Here is a 20,239-nt window from a genome sequence, read left to right as displayed (position 1 = left end):
TCCTCTTACGTGGGATGCTGCCACAGCATAGCTTGATGAGTGGTATGTAGGTCTGTGCCCAGGATCTGAACTGGTGAGCCCTAGGCTGCCAAAGCGGAGTGTGCGAACTTAACCACTTGGCCACGGGCCAGCCGCTGATTTTGTTTTTTAGTAAGAGAAGTACATGCTCATTGCAGAGTTTTGTTGTTGTTGTTTTTTTTTTGGTGAGGAAGATTTGCCCTGAGCTAACATCTGTTACCAATCTTCCTTTTTTTTTTTTTCTCCTATGCTTGAGTAAGATTAGCCCTAAGCTAAACATCTGTGTCAGTCTTCCTCTATCTTGTACGTGGGATGCCTCCACAGCATGGCTGATGAGTGGAGTAAGTCTGTGCCCGGATCTGAACCTGTGAACCTGGGCTGCTGAAGCCAAACGTGTGGAACTTTAGCCAGTTGGTCACAGGGCCGGCTCTCATTGTAGAATATTTGTACGTAACAAAAAATATTGGGAAAAAAGTAAAAATCACATATCATCCCTCTAACAGAAGTAGCATAATTACTGTTAATTTTTTGGTATATATCCTTTGGATCTTTTTTCATATATATTCTAGATAGACTTTCTTTTTTACTTGTATCTTTTTTTTTTTTTGAGGAAGATTAGCCCTGAGCTAACATCTGTGCCCATCTTCCTCTATTTTATATGTGGGACGCCTGCCACAGCATGGCTTGATAAGTGTGTGTAGGTCCACACCCAGAATCTGAACCAGCAAACCCTAGGCCACCAAAGCAGAACGTGTGAACTTAACTGCTGTGCCACTGGGCTGGCCCCTATACTTTTTAAAAAAATTCAAATACAGCATTTTGTTTTGGAACTTACTTTTTTGACCACTAATGTTACATGGATGTCTTCTCTGGACAGCGTATATAGAGCTACTCTGTAATGTTTAATGCTGCATAGAATTCCACTGTTTAATGCTGCATATAATACCATTGTCTGGGTGAATCATTATTTATTTAATTAATCTGCTAACAATGGATTTTTGGGTCGTTTGTTATTTTGCTATTAAAAGCTATGTGGTGATAAATATCTACATATCTATATATCTGTCCCTACTTGTATGAGTGTAACTTCAGGATAAATTTCTAGAAATGGAATTGCTAAATCAAAAGATATGTAATGTACTTACATTATTTAATAGTATCTTTTAAATTTTAAGTATATGGAAAAGAAAAAACTTGGTATAATAAAAACCTATGTACCCATCACCCAAATTTAATAAATATTAACATTTTACCATATTTGCTTCAGATCTCTTATTTAAAATGTTTTCTTCATATAACAAATATGACTAAAGCTTTCCCCAGTCCTTTCTTCCCTGAAATCGATATGCCTTATTACCATGCATAGCTCATCCTTTTAAATATACGTGCCCATAACTAATGTACAGTATTGTGTGTTTTAAAAATTTTATACACATGACACCATTCCTGATGTAACCTTTTACAGCTTGATTTGTTTCACTCAGTGTTGTTTTTGAAAAGTATGCATGTATAAATCATTCAGTTTAATTGGTATGTAATGCGCCATTGTATGATAGTGAGAGATGGTTAAAGTCTTTCTACTTTTTGTGTATTACAAACAGTGCTATGGTGAACATCCTTGTTCAAGGAATGTGCAAGAGTTTATATACGCCAGCTACCTGCAGTGGGGTGCGTGATTCTTCAGCTTTACGAGCTTATACCAGATTCCTGTCTATAGTGATTTTGTGTTTTTACTGGCAATGTATAGAGTTTTCATTTCCCCAAATGTTTGCTAACGCTTGGAGATTCCATGCTTCTCAGTATTTTCCATTATGGTGAATATGAAATAGTATCTCTCTGCTTTAAGTTGCATTTTCCTGATTTACCAGAGAGATTGAGCATTGTTTAATATGTTACTGATTATTTCAGTTTCCTTTTCTTTGAATTGTCTGTTGATATCTTTTACTTGTTTTTCATTTGGGTTGTCTTTTTTTGTATTGATTTTCGAAGTTCTTAATATCTTTTGATTTTTAATCATTTGTCCGTTATATCCTTTGCAGTTATTTTCTTTCTGTCTGTGGTTTGTCTTTTAACTTTGTGTAGGGTGTCATTGTGGGCATGTATTTTTCAGAGCTTTTGATATATATCTGTGTTCCTAAATTGTCCTCTAGAGAAGTTGTGCTGGTTTACAGTACTTCCCACAGTGTGTGAGAGTGCCCCATTGGCCACACCCTGCCTGACTAGCAATAGTTTTTCATCTTGCCCTATCTGATAGACAAAAAGTGGTATTGCCTCTTACTTTTCACCTTTTCCTTGAGCATTCCTACCTCTTTATTATAGCTGAAACTTGGCTTTTCCCTGACGATCTCACTTGCTTTGTGACCCTCTCTAATGAAGCAACATCATCTCCTCCCCGTGACTTTCATTCACTCCGCACTCCTGACCTTGCTTCCAGCCCTGCCTGGCAACCTTTCCCATTTGAAGTCAGTCTCTCCCTTCACATATATCTCCTCTCCTCATTCTTAGTGCTGACTCCCTCTTGATTTCCCTGTTAATTGCTTACAGTCTTCTTCAGATGTCTCTTTATGGCATAACCAGGACTTGAGAATTCATTCTGAGAATTCTTCAGTGCTCAGGACTCACAGTGCTTCGGTCTTTTTCACTCTAAAGACTTCATCTTCATTCTTGTTAACATACTCACAGCGTGGCCATACCTTTGTCCTCATCACTTGGAGCTATTCCACTTTCAGGATCCTAAACTCTGAAATTCCCTTCCCTCCCCAACCTCCTGAATGTTTATACCTCCCATTCTTTCATTGCCCCCTCCACTTAGCTGGATCTCTGGCCTTTCCCTGCTTGTATAGCCTCTGAGCCACCCTCAGGACTGCCTACTTACTTTCATGATCAGCCTCATCCTTGAAGACAAGAATTCCAGTCATGCAGCTGATTACCTGAGTTCCTTCCCTCTCTTATCCTTCCTGCGATCTTCAGTCCTGGTGGACTAGTTGGTCAGATTTTTCTGCTGTAGCCCTAGATTTCTGAGTACTACTTCATCTTTTAGAAGCACAGTTCCTGACCCATCATTCCTTTCTCAGAAAATTTCTGTGATTTCCCAGAGAAAAGATAAGATCCTTAATTTGGCTCTTAAAGGCCTCAGATCTGACATTTCTCCATCTCTCCAACTGTCCAGTTAAACTCCCATCAGACTGCACATCTCACTGTTCTTCGTGCGTTTTCTACTTTCCTCCCTCTGAGACTTTGCTCCTGGGGTTCCATCTGCCCAGGATTGCTTCTTTATTCTTTTGCCATTTGATCTTCCAGGCCCAGTGTAAGGGCAACCCTCTCTGTGAAACCTTCCTGCTTCTTCAGTTGGAAGGAATCCCCGTCTATCTAAATCCACAGCATTTCATCTCTTTAATGGCACTTAATTTCGTCTCTCTAATGGCACTTAAAATAGTCTTCCTGGTATTTGTTATATTTACGTGTCTATTGTATCTACCTTACTATGTAGGCTCTTTGAGGATGGACCCATGCCTTAAGCATTTTGGTGTCCCAGCCAGCACTAAGCACATTAGTTTACACAAGGTTGGTGTTCAGTATGTTTTAGTTGAACGCACATATGATTGTGAGTGTGAATGGAAGGAGGAGAGACTGTTTCCCTGGCTTATCAGAGACTGTACTTAAAATTTCAAACCCCTTCCCCTGCTCTAGTGAGTAAATAATCAGACTTAGCTTGACCTGGCCCAGCAGAAGAATATACCAAGCTTCTGACCCACAGTGTAACTTGGGGAGCATGACGTTTGTCCTATTGTAGGAGCAGGAGCCTTGAGTACCAAGAGCACCATCAGGATGTTTTTGGGTTTAGGGAGTTAGGCTGGCTACATTCTATGCACTGTAGGGGAGAGGATTTCAAAGTAAGACAGGAAAGGAAGACCTTGAGAATGCTTTGGCAGAGGTAGGAGCATAGGGACTGGGGAGCATGGTGACCCTAAGGTGAGGGTTTTGTTTCGTTAAGTCGGGCTAGTCTCTTTCCTCTCTACCTCCCAGGACGGAGCCTCAGTTGCATATGGGAGAACAGTCTGGCATGATATCTGCCATTCTTCCTGCCGTGGGACCTTGAGTCACAGTCTAAGTCTTCATCCCAAATGCCTCCTGTCTCATTCTATCCAACTACTGTTAGTCCTTAAAGGTGTGGCTCACATTTCCTCTCCCACAGAAACCCTGTCCTGAGCTCCTGCAGCACGTCCACCTCTACCCATTGTACTTTAGAGTAGTTTTAGTCTGTATCTCTCATGTAATTATTTCCTATTGTGTCTTGTTTCCCTGAGTTAGTCTGTGAACTCCTTGCATGCGAGAATCACATCTCATATTTTTTTCTCTCTGCTTAAAACAAAGCAGTGGTCAGTAATTCGTATTGATTTTATTGAGGAGCCTGATACTAGAACTTGGAAGATTATCAGTAGTAGAAAAACTAAAGATGGGAAAGGACACGAGGGTAAAACTTAGCCTTGGGCTGGTTCTCCAGAGTCTGGATCTGGGGAGGCAATGCCTATTCATCTTTACAATCTCCTAGTGTATAGGGGAGGGGAGTGGGTTTCCTGAATTCTGGCTTTGAAGCTCTGCCTTCCAACAGTAGTCAGCATCCAGGCAGGTGAGGGAATGAGGTGTTCAGGATGTGCCCTCCAGGGAAGAAGAGGCAGGACTGATGGCTGGGGCCCCACACAGCAGTGACAGACTTGGGGTGAACTGGCTCCATGCCAGTTCCCCTAATACACGGGAGCCCTAGGCACACAGAGTAGATTGGAGCTCGAAGGATCCTTTACCAGCCCCTTTCCTGAGCTGGAAGCAGAAGGGGGAACAGCAATGCAGTTGGCCGACTTGCCTTTTCTGCCTTAAAGTACTTTGTTTCTGTTGCTAACAACAGACATGGGTAGTGTAAATAAAACGCAGACACTCAGGCACATAGACACATATGTGGAGACTGAAAATTTGAGTTGTCAGGGGCAGTGGGAGGGACTGAGGTGGAAGGGGACTAAAAATGTGTAGCTAAGTCTCTGAAGATAATCACTGTGCCCTGTCCTCCTTCCACCCTTTGGCGATGGGCCTGCCGTTAGGGATGCTGAGTGGAGGGAGCCTGGCTGTCAAGTAAGAGATGATACAGTCTGGATGCCACAAGTTCCAAAGCCTAGGTGCTTGTTACAGTTGGATGCCAAGCTTTGCTCAGGCAGACCCTCCTCCAAGCTACATGCTAGGGATCTGAGGGTTAATGGCAGCATCTTTCCTTCTGTCCTGCCTTTTCTTTAAGGCTTTGCTCATTGATTCCTGTAGCACTCACGTGCGGTATATGTTGATCGGCAGCAGCAGTGGCCTTTATGGCAGCCTTGACCTAGAAAAGCCCCCTGACATCTGCACCTAAACACGTGACTGGTGTTTTGGGTAGGCTTCTGAAAGGCGTGAGCTTCCTCAGTATGGACTGAGACTGTTTAGCTTTGCCGGGAAGGGTGCTCTTACTAGCAGCAGGCTGAATAGTTAGTATTCCAAGAAGTAGCACTTGTGTCTCATGTGAGATGAGCTTATGCAGAGACTTGAGGTTCAGATAGATTGTGATGAGGATGGGCGATGAGGAAGACCATGAGTCTCCCTTGCTGGAAATATAAATAGGGACGGGTTAGATGTGCTCTCTTCCCTCCTCCCTGGATCTAAAAGGTATCTAAGATTACATCTGGAAAACCTCTTCTGTTTCTGATTCAGGGGAACAAGGAACTGCGCTGATGTGATATTCATATGATATGTCACTTGGAGTTACTGTATGTGTTACTACAGGAGTTAAAGGACCCAAAGTACATGTGAATGGGATACCTATTTTTACAACTTAGAAGGTATGCAAGATTATCCCGATAATAATAACAATCTGGTTCACATTCTGATAACCTTTCTTGAGTAGGAGAGAGAGGAGTAGAGTTCCTGTTAGGGTCTGAGAACTGCCTATTACTCTGGAGAGGCCTAAGGGAGTTGCCTCCCATGTGACCTCCATCGTCTGTGTGGTCACGATGGCACAAAGTCTGGGAACTCCTGAGGAGAGCGTTGGTTGTTTTTCCTTTGTTCCCTGGCTTAGGGCAGGGGTGTGAGACTCTGTGCCTGGTCCTTAGGATGGGTAATTAACCAGGGCTGTTATTGAATGGAGTTGGATTCAGTCTAGTTCTGAAGCTCATAAAACTTCAAAACAGGGCAGGAGGCAGGGTGGACAGAGAGAATGATGGTTCCTCTAATAGAATATGTTCTAAAGTACCAGGCCTGGGTGCATTCTTGGAAAGACTGAAGGAGAGGCAAGAAGACTTATCCAGCTGGACTTCATGTCCTCAACCACCTTAGCCCCTACAGTGTCACAACAAGCTGCCTGTGAGGTCTGGTTGTTAACTACCCCACCTGCCGGTTCAAGTGAGCAGGGAGGTTCGTGTTGAAGCCCCTCCCACCAGTTAGGAATATGTAGGACTGTGTTGTTTTCCTTACTGTGTCCTCAGTGTCTGGCCTAGTGCTTGGCAGAGAAGAACTGCTTAGTCATTGTTTGTGGATCAAATGTTTTCCCAACCTAAGCTAAAGAGGGGCCTTAGACTGAGCCTTGACGCACGGTTGGGATTTGGATAAGCAGAGAGGAAGGAGAGTACTCCAGACTGGAAATGGTTTGAGCTCAAAAACATGGAGGCAGAAATGGACAGGTTTGCAGCAGGAAGTGTCCTGCCTGGAGAGAGAAGTGTGTGTGTGTGTCTGTTTCTGTGCAAGTCTGTGTGTCTTTGTGTGGAGAGGAATGGAGGGTGTGGTGGTTGGGTGGAGGATATTGAAGAGGAGGAAGGAAGGAGAGAGAAGCAAGATTGGTTGGTAGCGTTTGACAAGGTTCTGGAGGAACTGGGGGAATCTGGATCTGGTGTGACTGGTAGTTAAGGAGCCCAGAGGAATGACATGATGATATTGATGTTCCAGGATGTTTAGAGTGTCATTTATGAGCAGGGAGGACTGGAGAGGGAAGAATAAAGGTAGAAATACTTCACATTTGTTTAGTGCTTCCCATGGGCTTGCACTCGATAAAGTGCTCTATATTTAATCAGAGACCATGGTGGTAAACCAGGTATGAGACAATGAGCTGGAGAAAAATTGCACAGAAGATGACATAGTTAGCTTCTTCATATTTGGTTATATTTGGCTCTTACTTGGTTAAATAAGAAATGGCTTCAAGGTCATCTTCCTGGGCTCTGCTTCCCAAAACTTGTCCTTGAAGCCGCTGAGCTGGGGCTGTTATCTGGCTCAGCTGGGCTGCTGAGCCTTTGCATACTCCCTGCCAGGAACTAATGTCCTTGGGCCTCAGCTGGGGTGTGTCCCCAATCCAGCCATCTGGAAGGTCAGAGAAATTAGCCTCTAGAATGTGCCCATTAGTGCTTCGAGGGGTTACAACCTGTCAGTGGAATCCTAAGCCTGGGAACTGCTGCTCTCACAGGGCTTCTCAGAGTTGGAACAGGCTAACTGTTCTAGCACTGCCTGCTCCCTTATTTGGACACTAAATTTTCAGGGTGAGATCGGACTTCTCCTTTGGTTTAGGAGAGTTTTTTTAAGGATCTGATATCTTTGTGAGTGATTTTGAAGGAGATAGTATGATATCAGAGTCGTACCTTTCTTCGTCTGATTCTTTCGTTGTCCTCCAGCACATCCACTTATAAGACCAGGGTGGGGCCCCTGTCCACTCACTTGTTCACTGTCCCCTCGCCTCAGTCTTCCTAGAGGAGAAATGGATAACATGTCATGGAGCCAAGTGTCAGGCTGGCTGAGGCTCGAGAGTCTGGCTCCAGGGCTTGAGGGTGATATTATGCCCAGCCTTGGAGCTTGTTTCTTGGGGATCAGCCTTTGCGGATCTTACTGTGTCCATTGACTCGATGGATTTGCAGTTTATCAGCCCAGCTGCATGTGGGGCCAAGGTGGGTGCGGGGGGGAGTGTGGGTGGTAGTGGTGATGGCTAGTGGTGGTAGGTGATAGTAGTGCTGCCAAGGGTAAAGAAGCCTTTTTGGCAGCTTTGGGTGCACACTTCCCCTGCCTACCCCACAGTGTGGACAGCCAGTTGTACTGGAAGCCCAGCTCTGGCTTTCCTTCTGGTTGACCCCTGCGAACCTCAGGAAAGTGATTCAGCTCATGGCAGTGACATTGGATCCTATTGGAGGAAGGGAAAGCAGGAAGGAGAAGAACATGTTTCTGTCAACAAAGGTGTGCTTTCACTAGTTGGAACTCGCTGTAAAGGCCGCCTTCAGCCTTTTGGGTGATTACTGTGGGCTTAAAGTGTAATGCCGTTATGTGGAATAGGCTGTAAATCCCAAAGACACGTAGGGCTGTGGAGTGGAGGTAGGGCCTCACCTGCAGTTGCCAAGAACCCAAGGTGAAGGCTGGTTGAGCGGAGAAACTGCTACTGTCCGGAAAGAAAGCACATTTGGCAGTGGTAAGTCCTTTGCACGCAATACCTTATTTAATCTACACAGCAGCATTTTGTGGTTGGAACTGTCATCTCCATTTTATAGATGAGGAAACTGAAGCTTAGAGAGGTTAGCTAGCTTATGCACGATTTCACAGCTAGTGGAGGCAGAGTTGGAATTCATGCCCAAGACAGCTCTTTTCCTGTTATTCCTTATAGAGGAAACCATGACAAGCCATTACTTTCAATAAACTTGTTATTGCAGAATAGTTTTAAAGTTGCAAAGATAGTATGGAGAGTTCCTGTAGAGGCCACAAGCCATTAATTTTTTCCTACTCTTCTGGTCTATTTTATAAAGATTCATTGGGGGTGGGGCACACATTTGGAGTGAGGACATTTTTTCCAAAGATTCCAACTTGGTGATTTTTCAGCTAGGATTTTTGAAAGTCCATCAGATATATCATTTCTTTCCCAGTTCCACTCTGTCTCAACTCTGCTGGACTAGGCTAGACCTGGCTTTGACATCTACTTTTCAGAGTCAAACACGCTACTTTCTGACTCTCTCAGTAGAGTTGGATAGCAAGTGAGTTTCAGAGAGTTAGGAAAAGCTGGTAGCTGTGGGGAAGATGCTTAGCAGCTTGGCTTCTGGACATTCTTTTGTCTGATGGGGCTGTGACAAGGGAGTGTTAATAGCTTCAGTTGGTTTTTTGTGACCTGGAGCCAGAGCCCTACCTAGGGACATAGGGAGTATCTCTGTGGTGAGACCTGTTTGCTTGGATGTTCCCTTGAGTCAGTCTTTGCCTGGTGCAGACTGGTTTGAGGTGGTTGCCTCTCTGAACCCAAGCCTGGGTCTGCAAGCAGGCAGGCTGACTGTGGGCAGGATAATATCCGTGGGCAGCTGGTGTGCTTTGCTTTGGGCCCCAGGCACATTCTCCATTTAAGGGAAAGGGGTCTGCAATCTTCTTGGCTCTGGGTGTGAATGGGCTGGCCTGAAGTTTGCTCATGGCCTTTGCTGGATGTGCTTTTTCAATGAGATCATTCCAGAATTACATTCCTATGAAATTATATTTCACTCAGGACGTGAAGCTGGATTTGTGTAAAAGCATTGGCACCAAAACTCAGGGCTCAGAGCGGGGCAGAAATGAGAATAGGGATAAACAGCTCTTCTTTAGAAGAAGAGGAGACGGAAAGAGAGAGAAAACAGTTGTTAAAGGATTTTACATTTAAAATTGATACGCTGTAAGCATAGCCAGGGAGTCGAGACTGCCACTCAGTCTATGGAAAGGCAGACGTGATGTTGTTGTCCCAGCTGCCTGCCACCCCTAGGCGGTGTGGGCTTACCCCCCACCTAATTTTTCTCTCTTCGCTTTTTGTGGTCTCTCTGTCTCTGTCTCTCTTTCTGTGTTTGTCTCTCTCTGTCTTTCTTTCTATCTCTGTCTCTGGTTCTCTCTTTCTCTCTCTCTCTCTGTCATACACACACACATGTGTGCGCACACACACACACAGCCCCTCCATGCTGTCAGTAGGAGATTGTCTTACTCTGTATGATTCTGCCTTGTATCCCTGTGTAAATGCTGTTCCCTCAGCTTGGAATGTTCTTCTCTCCTTTTGTCTGCTGAGAAAACTCCAGTCGGCCCTGCTGTCTATACTCGTTAGCATCGCCCTCTCTGAAGTCTATTGTGCTGCCATCAGACAGAGTTATTTTCTGGTACCTCTGTGCTATCACTCCCCTTGTGCCTCCACTCTTCTGCACTTCTCATTTGGTGTGTTTGGAGGGCAAGGAATATCTCCTCCAGTACCTAGTACAGCGATTGGTAAAGAGTAGGTACTCATTAAATGATTGTTAAAGGAAAGAACTGAATGAATGAATGAAGAGTTGGATATAAGTGAAAGTTGAGTATTGCAGGCAGGGCAAGCCACAGAATGGTGGCTCACATAGCATAATTGACATCAAAGGCCAGCAGATAGACTTGCAGAAAAGGTAGCATGTGTGTGTACACGTGTGCACACAGAAGTATAGACAAGTTTGTGGAGTGGTAAGATAGAACATTGAGTTCTAGGTTCCACAGGCAAATTACAGAGATTGGGGCTAGACTCACTCAAGGTTAGATGAAACTACTTCCTGAGTAATCTTTGCAAAGCTGCAGCAGGATGGAGAGGAAAGAGCTCTATAGATTTGGAATTGGGGATTCTGGGTGGTGGTGGTAATAGTACTTTTAATAATATCAACAATAATAACATAGTCTTTACTATGGACCAGACATCATTTCGTATATTAGCCCATTTATCCTTACAGTAAGCCCTATGAGGTAGCTATTATTAATTGCTGACATAAGAACTGAGGTCACATGGCTACAAAGTAGTTCTAGATGTGGTTCTGCAGTTACTAGTTGAGTGACTTTGGGGCAAGACAGCCTCCCAGAGCCTCAGTTTCCTTCTTGTAAAATAGAGAAAATGCCTGTTGCGTTTAGGCTCCTGGACTTGTTTGGTAAAATGAGATAACATGTGAAAGTGTTTTTGTAAAGTATAAAGCACTCTCAACCGCTTTGGAGTCAGTATTTGGGAAGAAGGGGAACTTGCAAAGTAATTGTGGTTTAGATGTTGGGCTCATACTTGATGAGTGGGTCACAACTGTCTTTCACAGCTGCACTGAGCTGGCTAGTGGCTGTATCTTTGATTATATTTAGAATCAAGATTTGAGCTGCCATTTAAGAATCAAGGAACCGGTTTTTGTTGGAGCCAAGTATGTATGTGAAATGTCACTAGGGATGGATCTTTAGTGCAAACCACCCCTTCCCTCCTATCCAGGGAAGTAGTGGGGAAGCAGGGTAGTGGGCATTTGCATGGGGGGAATTGCTCTATTGGACCCTTGGGAGCAGTGAGGCCACTGAAACTGGTGGCAGAGAGGCTGGTTCAGAGAGGAGGCCCATCTCAGCTCCCACAGTCCAGCTGGACAGCAGTGGACTGTAGGATTCTATGGGCCAGTGAGTGTGACCCCTTTTTCTTCAGGTGGGAAATTGGTGGGGAGTTCTAGAAGTTGCCTTACGTGGCTATTGCCTTGTTAACAGAGACTGGGTCCAACAAAGTGGTCCATTTTTGTGGGCTCTGGGCCCACAGATGTCCCAACACTTGGGCTTGGGAGTGAGCTGTGCTGAGCCAGGCAGTAGATGAGGAAGTAGGGTGAAGGGGACAGAAGCGGGAGTGTCTCTGTGTGCAGGCAAGGAAGAGCAGTGTGGCCCTTCTGAGGCCCCGTTGCTAACCAGTATTCTCTGGACCTCCTAAGAGCCAAGTAGCCTCCTTTATTAGGTCTGAGCTCATAGTGCCTCCAGCCTGACAGTTGCCTGGATTGGCCATCATGCCTGTGTGAATAATTATAGGTCACCGAACAGAACCACCAGTCAGCTACATCCCTCAAAAATGCCTAATTGTAGGCTACAAATATGAAAATATACAAAAGCTTAGATACATGTCATACCTCATTACAAAGAGTGATGGTATGAGTCAGATGTGACTTGGGTGGCTTTTAGTATGTTGGGAGCTGCTTGGTGAGCACGCCAGCTGGCCCAGAGGAGGGGAGGAGGCATATTCCCCATGCTCCCCACAGGGGGACTGGAGGCTTAGGGAAAGGGGAGAAAATAGATGCTGTGACCATAGCTTGCTCTTTATGTCTACACTTACACGGCCAAACCAGTGTGGTTCCCTGATAGCAGACTTGATTCCTCTTGGGGAATTATCTCTAGCACCAATATACAAACCGCATTAGAAAATAGCACATTTGAGTCTCAGGACCCTTGGCATTTGTGAGTGTAATATTGTTGGATTTGGCTATTTCTAACACTCCTGAAGGCCCATGATGGGTAGTTGTTTGTAAATCCAAGTTTGAGACATAGTGCTGCAAGGACTCAGGGAAGCAGGGTGTGTTGTTGCAAGTGAGCCTTTCCCAGTGCCCAGCGTTGGCATGTCTGCTGAGCTCTGTAGATGTCCATTCAGAATTATCTGTGCCTCTATGGGGAAGGTAAAAATAGGTTAGGACAGGGATTCTTAAAATGAGTCTATGGAGGCATTTTGGGAGCTTGTGAACCCCCTAAAACAGTAGACAGAAATTTATGTTCTTATAAATTTTCTGTGGAAATTTTGGGGTTTATTAGGTACTCAAAGGGCTCTGTGACCTCAAAGTGAATAACGACTGCTATATTCTAAAAAGTGGAAATTTGGGACAGTCTCGATATACATCCCCTTTGATGTCAAGGCTCTCCAGCATACTGGACAGTTACTACTTATTCTGACCTAAGATGCTTTTCTTTACTTTGTACCTTTTTTTGGTTATACATCTCTGAATGAGGTAGCACCTTGAAGGATGGAGATTTTGCTTCAGAGAAAATTCAAATAGTGTTCCACAGTCTCTGAGGGCAGTTTCCAGACAGGAATTTCAGAAGATTTGAGACTATATTGGAATAAATGTTCAGGCCTCTAAGGACTACCTTGGAGAGGATCACGTCTGGCATCTTGTGTATCGTTACTGTTCAATCTGCTTCATTACCTGTAGTTACACTCTCCTGCCCTCCGCAGTTGGAAACAAGCCTGTAGTCCTAATACAACCTAGGCAAAGAAGATCTTAGAATTATTTCTTTGAAAATTGCTCTGCGGTAACTGTGTTGTCCTTCGGAAGGCTGGTGGCAGGAAAATTGCCTGAGGCTGATGGGGAAATTTTAAGTTCCTTGGGAGAAAGGCAGGTATCTGAAATACCTCATTTTACCTGACTGGACCATACTTATTTATTGCGGGGCTGAGTGAGCCCAGGTTCACATAGGAGCCTGCTTTGTCTGGTGGTGGTGGAGCGGGGCCTTGATAAACGCCCAGTCTGGTTGATCTGGTCTGGTCTGGTCCAGCACAGTGCCCTCTCGTCATGAGGCCTCTCCCCAGCTGAAAAGGCAGTCTCAGTGATACCGAACCACCTAATCTCCATTTGAGTGCCTGGTGCCCAGCAAGCCAAACACTGAGCCACTGGTGGTTGGAGGTGGAGAAAGATTTATTTGAATTGGCCAAAATGAATAGGTGGGAGTCTGGGGTCGCTCAAATCTGCCTCCCCAAGAGCAGAAAGCAGGGGGTTTTATAGAGCTACGGAGCTTGGCAGGAGGAGCTTTGGGGAAACAAAGGGGTTACTCCCGTTAAACCCCTGGGCAATCTGACTTCTGGGTGTCAGTGGCTGCTGAGGGCCAGCCATTACGTGATCGTGATGGTGATCGTGATGGTGATCGCAACCTCCCCGATGGCATTGTCTGTCTTCTGCAAAACAAACTCACAAATCCTCTAGACCCCTGAGTCACCCCTCAAGTTAAACAGGAAAAATAGCAAATTGGTTTATTACCTACAGTAACCCTCAGGTACCCGGCTTCATTGGTTTGCTCTAGATTTCTAGCCTTGTACGTAGTAGTAGTGGTGGTGGTAGGTAGGGTTGCTCTAAGGCCTTTGGGGTCTTCTTTCCTCTCAGTTTTAAATTTTTTAGTCAACTCTAAGAGCCAAGGAATCTCAATATTGGAAGGGACCTTACATGCTACCCTTGCTAATCTACAAAGCAGGGAGCAGGGGGTGCCACACTAACCTTACCTGTTTTTCGCTGTTGTATCCTCAGCATCTTAACTGAGTGAGTGCCGTGTGGTGGGGATTTAGCAATTACTAACGGAATGAGTGAGTCCCTGTAAACACCAGCAACTGCAGCAGACCATTGTCATGGCTTCATTTGTTCCTTTATTTGACAAATATTAATAAACTCCTACTATGTGCCACTTACTTTAAGTTCTGGGATATACTATAGTGAACAAGACAGTCTTTGTCCTCAGGAGCATAGTCTGTAACTGAGAAGTAAGGAATTAAAAAGATTTATAGTCTCTAATTGGAATGTAAGAATAAAAAGTCCCCCCTCATTTTGGCCGTTCTGGATATTCTCTTTGTCTTAGATCTCTTCGAGGGACCATAGAAAACACATTTAATTCCTTTTTCACATGAGAGCCTCTCACAATTCTCAAAGCAATTATCAGCCTCCCCCATCTAGAGCCTTCTCTTCTCCAGGGTAAACATTCTCAGTTCCTTTAGTCATTTCTCCTGTGACATGCCTCTGAGTGCCCTCTCCATCCTGGTCACTATCCTCAGGACACAGTCCAAACTGAGTCTGCCCCTCTGACAGTGTGGAGTCCAGAACTCAAAACCATATCCCAAACATTAATTTCCAGGGAATGTTCCAGCCTGGAGCCTTTCCTACATTTCAGCTTTTCTCCGCTTACGCTGGGCTCAGACAATGGATGATGGAAAGAGAAGGTCCTGGGCTTGGCCAGACTGAGAATGTCTTCATATTTGGCTAATCCTAGAATTGAAACTCCTTTCTTTTGTCTCCTTTCTGCCCTCGCCCCCTCCCCTTACTCCTGCCCCCTACCACCTCTCCTCACCGCAACCTCCATCCCTGCTCCTTACCCCTGCCCTGCCCCTTTCCCTCGGTATAGAAGAATCTACACATAGCCTTGCTGCCAGTGGCTTGCCTTTCCTTTTCTGAGTCACTGCCCTTCATTACCAGGGGAATTAGCATGAAAAAGCAAATTCCAGTTCTATAACTTTATTCTGGTTTCAGCCCTTTGTCACATTCTCTACCCCCACCCCCTACCAAAAATGACAAAAGTCGAGTCTTGTGACATCACACCAGTTGGCTATTGTATCAACAGCTGTGATGTCACCAACAGAGGATTATGACTTAAGGGAAGAATAGAGGGAGGGCGTTTATCAGGCAAGAACCCCTTGGGCACAAAGGAGTTATTTTCATGCAAATCTTCACCCAAAAAACCCAGTTGGCCTTTCAGTGGATGGGCTGTCAGTGGAAGCCCTCTCCCAGATTCTCATCGCTCCCTCCCTCTCTGGATTAATGGTTTGGTTTGTGGACATTACCCAAGTGTGGAAGTCCCCTGCCGGCTGGCTGGCTTCTGGGCTGGCTTTAGGTTTTATTCATGAGGTCGGTGCTGAATAGAGCTTTTCAAGGAGGGGATTCAGAGGAGATCCTGGGAGGAGCCTGGGAGCCCGAGGTGAAACTGACACAGATGTGCACAGCGTCTGGGCCATAGGGAGGTGGTCTGCAGCCACTTCTCTTCAGGCAGAGGGGCAGATGTTCTGTCAGCTGCTGTGGGAAGCCCGAGTGTCCCGTCCGTAGGCCTGAGTGCTTGCTGCGTGCCTGCCTCTGGGGCGGGGTTAGGCCTGTCCTTGGAACTCCTTCTTGGCTCCTTGACACAGAGACTTAGAAACACCTGCTGCAGAGGTTCCCAAACTTTCTCACTTGACGGGCCCTTAGTGTTTCAGTAAATTTTTTCACAGTGCTCATAGGTCAAAAGAAATATGTAAGTTTCATTTTTTAAGTATTCAGGTCTAAACAATTTAATAAGTGCTTATATCCAACAACTAGTAGCCATTTGAAAAAATTATACACGTAAATTGAAAGGAAAAATATTTTTATCTCATTCTTAAATAACCACAATTACTAATTGGATGTGTTGGGCACTGCACAACATCTCACATCTTGGAATCAGATTGAATACTGCCATCCTCATTTCCTGTTCCATACCGCTTTTCACGCGGTACTTGCTTTTTATCACAGCAGCTGCAGTAAACTCAGCTTCACAAAGAAATGACATCATCAAAAAGAATGTAGTGCAATCTAATGTTAAAACTGTGAACTTGTGGGGTGTCCAACAAATGTTGAGGATTGGTCTGTTTTCCTCAAAAATTTAGAGTATCTTGCAGCACCCCTGTGGGTTAACTGCAGTGCTCTAGGGCAACTCAGCACACAGTTTGAGAACCACAGACTGCGATTGCCAAGGAGCACTTGGTTTGCTTAAAGGAGGAAAAAGAGGCAAATTCTGCCCCCATCGTGACCCTTAAAGAAGTTGGACAGATGGATGGACAGACTCCCTTTACCTTCACTTTCAGCTCCAGCAGGACTGCATTGTTAGGAGAAGGCCTTTCTTTGACCAGGGTCTGTGTTTGTGAGTGTCTCTGTTCCTTAGTGGGGAAGAAGAATGAGGAGAAAAGGCCCGAAGAACAGCAGGAAAGCAACGTCTCTTAGAGTTATTTTGTATTGATTCAGGGCCCTCTGAACTAGATGGCTTCAAGAAAAGTGGGGTTTTAACACCAAGAATTTGGGGGTCAGGCATGAGACCTCTACCAATATCCTTTTCTAACTCTCTCCAGATAGAGGTGGGCTGCAGGGGTATACTTGGGATGGAGGATGGCTTCCTGACGTGAAATACGACAGAGACCGAAGGACTGATATGCTCGTGTCACTTATAGAGCTCACTGCCAACCTCTCTAGACTCTGGGATCTGCTGCTTACTGTGAAACTCTGGGCAAATTACTTAACCTGAGCCTCAGTTTCTTCACCCATAAAATAGAGATAAAGACCACTAGGTTAAATGAGATAAATGCATGCAGAGAACTAGCAGAGCTTGGCTGTATACATGTACTTTCTTCTACTACCTTCCAGAATTAAACAGCAAAGGGCTTTTCTCCAAAGGGAAATTCAACCTTAATGATCTGGCCAAGATCTGCAGTTTGAGTTGCTCTATTTCTTGATAACTTTGCTCTATATATCTAATGTTCCTAAATCTGCTGAGCCCAGTAACCTTTGTACCCACTCTGTAGGTTCCTTTTTCACTCTCTAAATGGCATTTTTTTATGAACAGAGTTCTTATTTAATTCAGTCTAATTTATCAGTGTTTTCCATTATGGTTATCGCTTTTTGTGTCCTGTTCAGGAAATCTCAGCTTGCTCCAAGGACTCCTTGGCTTTTGCTAATGGTTTTTCTTCTGCTTGCAATGTTCTTCTTCTGCCTTCTTTATCTTCTACAAGTCCTGCAAGATTCAGCCCAGTGTTACTTCTTTTTTTTTCTTTTGGAGAGGAAGATTGGCCCTGAGCTAACATCTGTGCCCATCTTCCTCTATTTTGTATGTGGGACGCCTTCACAGCATGGCTTGATGACTGATGTGTAGGTCCATGCTGGGGATCTGAACCCACAAACTCTGGGCTGCCAAAGCGGAGCATGTGAACTTAACTACTATGCCACTGCAGCCCAGTGTTACTTCTTGTCTCCTTCAGAAGCTCTCCCTGTCCACTTGATTAGATGTCTTTCTCCTTGCTTCTGGAACTCTATGTTCATGCTTCTATCACAGCCTTTGTTACATTGTACCAGGATCTTTTCTTTGCTTGCCTGTCTCAGTCAGGATGGGGAGCTGCTCAAGGGCAAGGATCAGAGTATAGCGTAGGTGTATGGGGATCTGGCTCGGAAGATGACCTCGAAGGGTTCGTGTAAGTAAACAAATGAAAGCTTTAGGCACCCACCACCTGTCTTCCTTCTCTACTTCTCCGACAGTATTTCCCGACCTTTCTTAACCTGTGCCCCTTTTTGCTGAGTATGAAGATCTTCCAGGCAGGTTGTGAAATGCTACCCCCAGGGCGTGTGCTCCAGATTGAGAGTTAACCACATTACGGTGCTTCAGAGAGGGCTGATAGGTAGTGTCCAAAATAGTAGGCGTCAGGAAAGGAAGGTCCTGTAATTCATTAAGCCCTAGAGAAAAGACTCTTGCATTTTACAATAGGAAAGTCATTGTAATCTTTGCACAGAACATTTCAGTTGAGTTCTTGGGCTGAAGCCACTCCTGCCCTGAATCTTTTGGGTGCTCAGGGCTCCCAGTCTTTTGGGTGGTATGGCTCCCTTTTGAATCTTCTGAGTGGCTGTGATTGCAGCAGGTAGGTCTAACTCTGAACTGGAAAGGCTGGTGGGGTTGGAAGATGAGCCTGGATAATGGATCCAGAAGCCACTCACCCTGTCCAGGGAGGGCCGCTCTGAGGTTGTGGCAAATGTGTTTTCATTCAGAAAATATTTATTGAGGGCCTACTGTGTGCCAGGGACTATGCTAGGCACCAAAGACTGTGAACAAAACACAAAAATCCCTTACCTGGTAGAACTTATATATAAACATAATAAATAAGTAGAAAAGAAAAGGAGTGTGTTGGATGGTGATAAATGCTGTAGAGAAGAATAAAACAGAAAAGGGGGACGAGGAGTGCTGAGGGGTAGCAGGTGGAGGAAGTTTTTTTAATAGTAATTTTTTATAGTATGGTCAGGGAAGGCCTCACTAAGAAGGTGGCATCTGACCAAAGACCTGGGAGAGAAGGGAGCAGGCTCTCTCACAGGGAGTACATTCCAGTTACAGGGTACAGCAGGTGTGAAGGCCCTGCGGTAGGAATGTGCCTCTTGTGTTTGAGGGAATAAGAAGGAGACTGTGTGGCTGATGTGGAAAGAGTAAGGGGAAAGAGTAGTTGAAATGAGGTCAGAGATGTCACAGGGACCCAGGTGATGAAGGGCCTTGTAAGTCACTGTAAAGATTTTGGCTGTTACTTTGAGTGATTGGGAGCCATGTCCGGGTTTTGAGCAGAGAAATGATAAGATCTGCACTGATGCTGGTGGTGGTAGCTAATGGAGGGTTTGTTCTGGTTGTTTCTGTTTTCTCAGTGAAATAGGAAGCAAACTCAGCTAAAAGAGGACAAGGGAAGAGGTTTTAAGGCTTGATAGTTGGGGAGAGCTAAACCCTTGGCCCAGAGACTCAAATGTGTTCTTTCTTGCCTCCGAGTGCCCTCTGTTTTCTAGATGGCTTCTCATTGGTCTTCCTGTGGGGTATTCTCCATGTGCTACAGACAGGAAAACAGAGGTATAAGGAAAACAGAGGTATTGAGACTTGCCTCATCCCTTTAGCCCTTACTCTTTCCCAGTCCTCTTCTGAGAAAGTCGGCTTGTGGGTGGTGTGTTTTTCTAGAGCAGGCGAGATATCTCACCATCAGTTAGGTTGAGTTCAACTAGATGAGAGAGCTTGGGAGGGGTGAGAATAAAGTCAAGATTTAGGATCAGGAAAGGCATTGGAAAGAAGTTGACATTTGAACTGGATATTTAAGAAAGAATGGGAGTAGAGGACATCAAGATAGAAGGAACGGGTTGAACAAAAGCTGGAGGCATGAACATTCCTGGCATGTGCAGGAAATGGCAACTGATCTGTTGTGGCTGGCCAGAGGGAAGGCACTGGTGCGAGGTAGGTCTGTGGCCTTTGAATCTTCACCATGGTTACGGGACCCACCAGGTGGTTCTTGCCAAAGTGAAAGAGGGCGGTGGTTAGCTCCCAGGACCTGGGCTCTTTGTGCGGCAAGCCTCCATTCTACTTTCTTCTTCCAAGTGCTGGCATGTCATCGGACAGAGTGGGCTCTGTCATCTGGGCAGAGCTGGGGTAAGCCACTTGCTGAGACGCTGAGTTTCCAGACTGGCAAAAACAGCCGTGTCTAGGTTTTTAAAACTATCTTGGAAGCAACCAGATTCCCTTTGGCCTGGGATTGCCTAATAAGCCCTCACCCCATTTTAGACTTTCAGGAAACATTTAAATCCAGCTTCAAACCGCCACAGAATCTGTACTGAAGTGGAGAAGGACCATCTGGCAGGAAAAGGGACTGAAAATGGTTGAGGTTGAAAATCCAAACTTCAAGTCCTCTTTGAGGAGGAGGGTTGGGAAAGAGGATGTGGGAGTGATAAGTGGAGAGTGAAGAGATGGAAAGAGAGCTTAATTTTTTTCTGATTATTATTCAACAATAACAACAACAAAAAATCATCTTTTCCTGTGGCTAGTTGAAGAGGATTTCAGCCTCATAGGGACGTGTAAAAACACCCAGCAATTCTTCTGACTTTTCAGCAAAGCAAATCTGGTTTCTCTCCACTTG

General features: G+C 45.0%; 1 protein-coding gene across 50 annotated transcripts in view; it reads left to right on the top strand.

The window, feature by feature from the left end:
- DENND2B (DENN domain containing 2B) overlaps positions 1 to 20,239 on the top strand; it is a 176,813-nt gene that overhangs the window by 93,467 nt on the left and 63,107 nt on the right. The window contains exons 1-2 of one of the 50 annotated variants that reach the window (XM_070626273.1): positions 6,629 to 6,713; positions 8,089 to 8,473. The exons of 44 other annotated variants lie outside the window; for them this stretch is intronic. Coding sequence is in view for 1 of the 6 variants with exons in the window: in XM_008514057.2 (XP_008512279.1) it covers positions 6,694 to 6,713 (20 nt within the window). In the remaining 5 variants the exon portion in view is untranslated. Of the gene's footprint in view, positions 1 to 6,603; positions 8,474 to 20,239 lie in introns of those variants that run through there. 5 more of the 50 variants (XM_008514057.2, XM_008514077.2, XM_070626256.1 and 2 more) reach the window with 5 other exon arrangements.

This window comes from Equus przewalskii, chromosome 6 (assembly GCF_037783145.1).
Source record: "Equus przewalskii isolate Varuska chromosome 6, EquPr2, whole genome shotgun sequence".
Lineage (NCBI taxonomy): Eukaryota > Metazoa > Chordata > Mammalia > Perissodactyla > Equidae > Equus > Equus przewalskii.
This window is presented reverse-complemented; position numbering and strand designations above follow the sequence as displayed.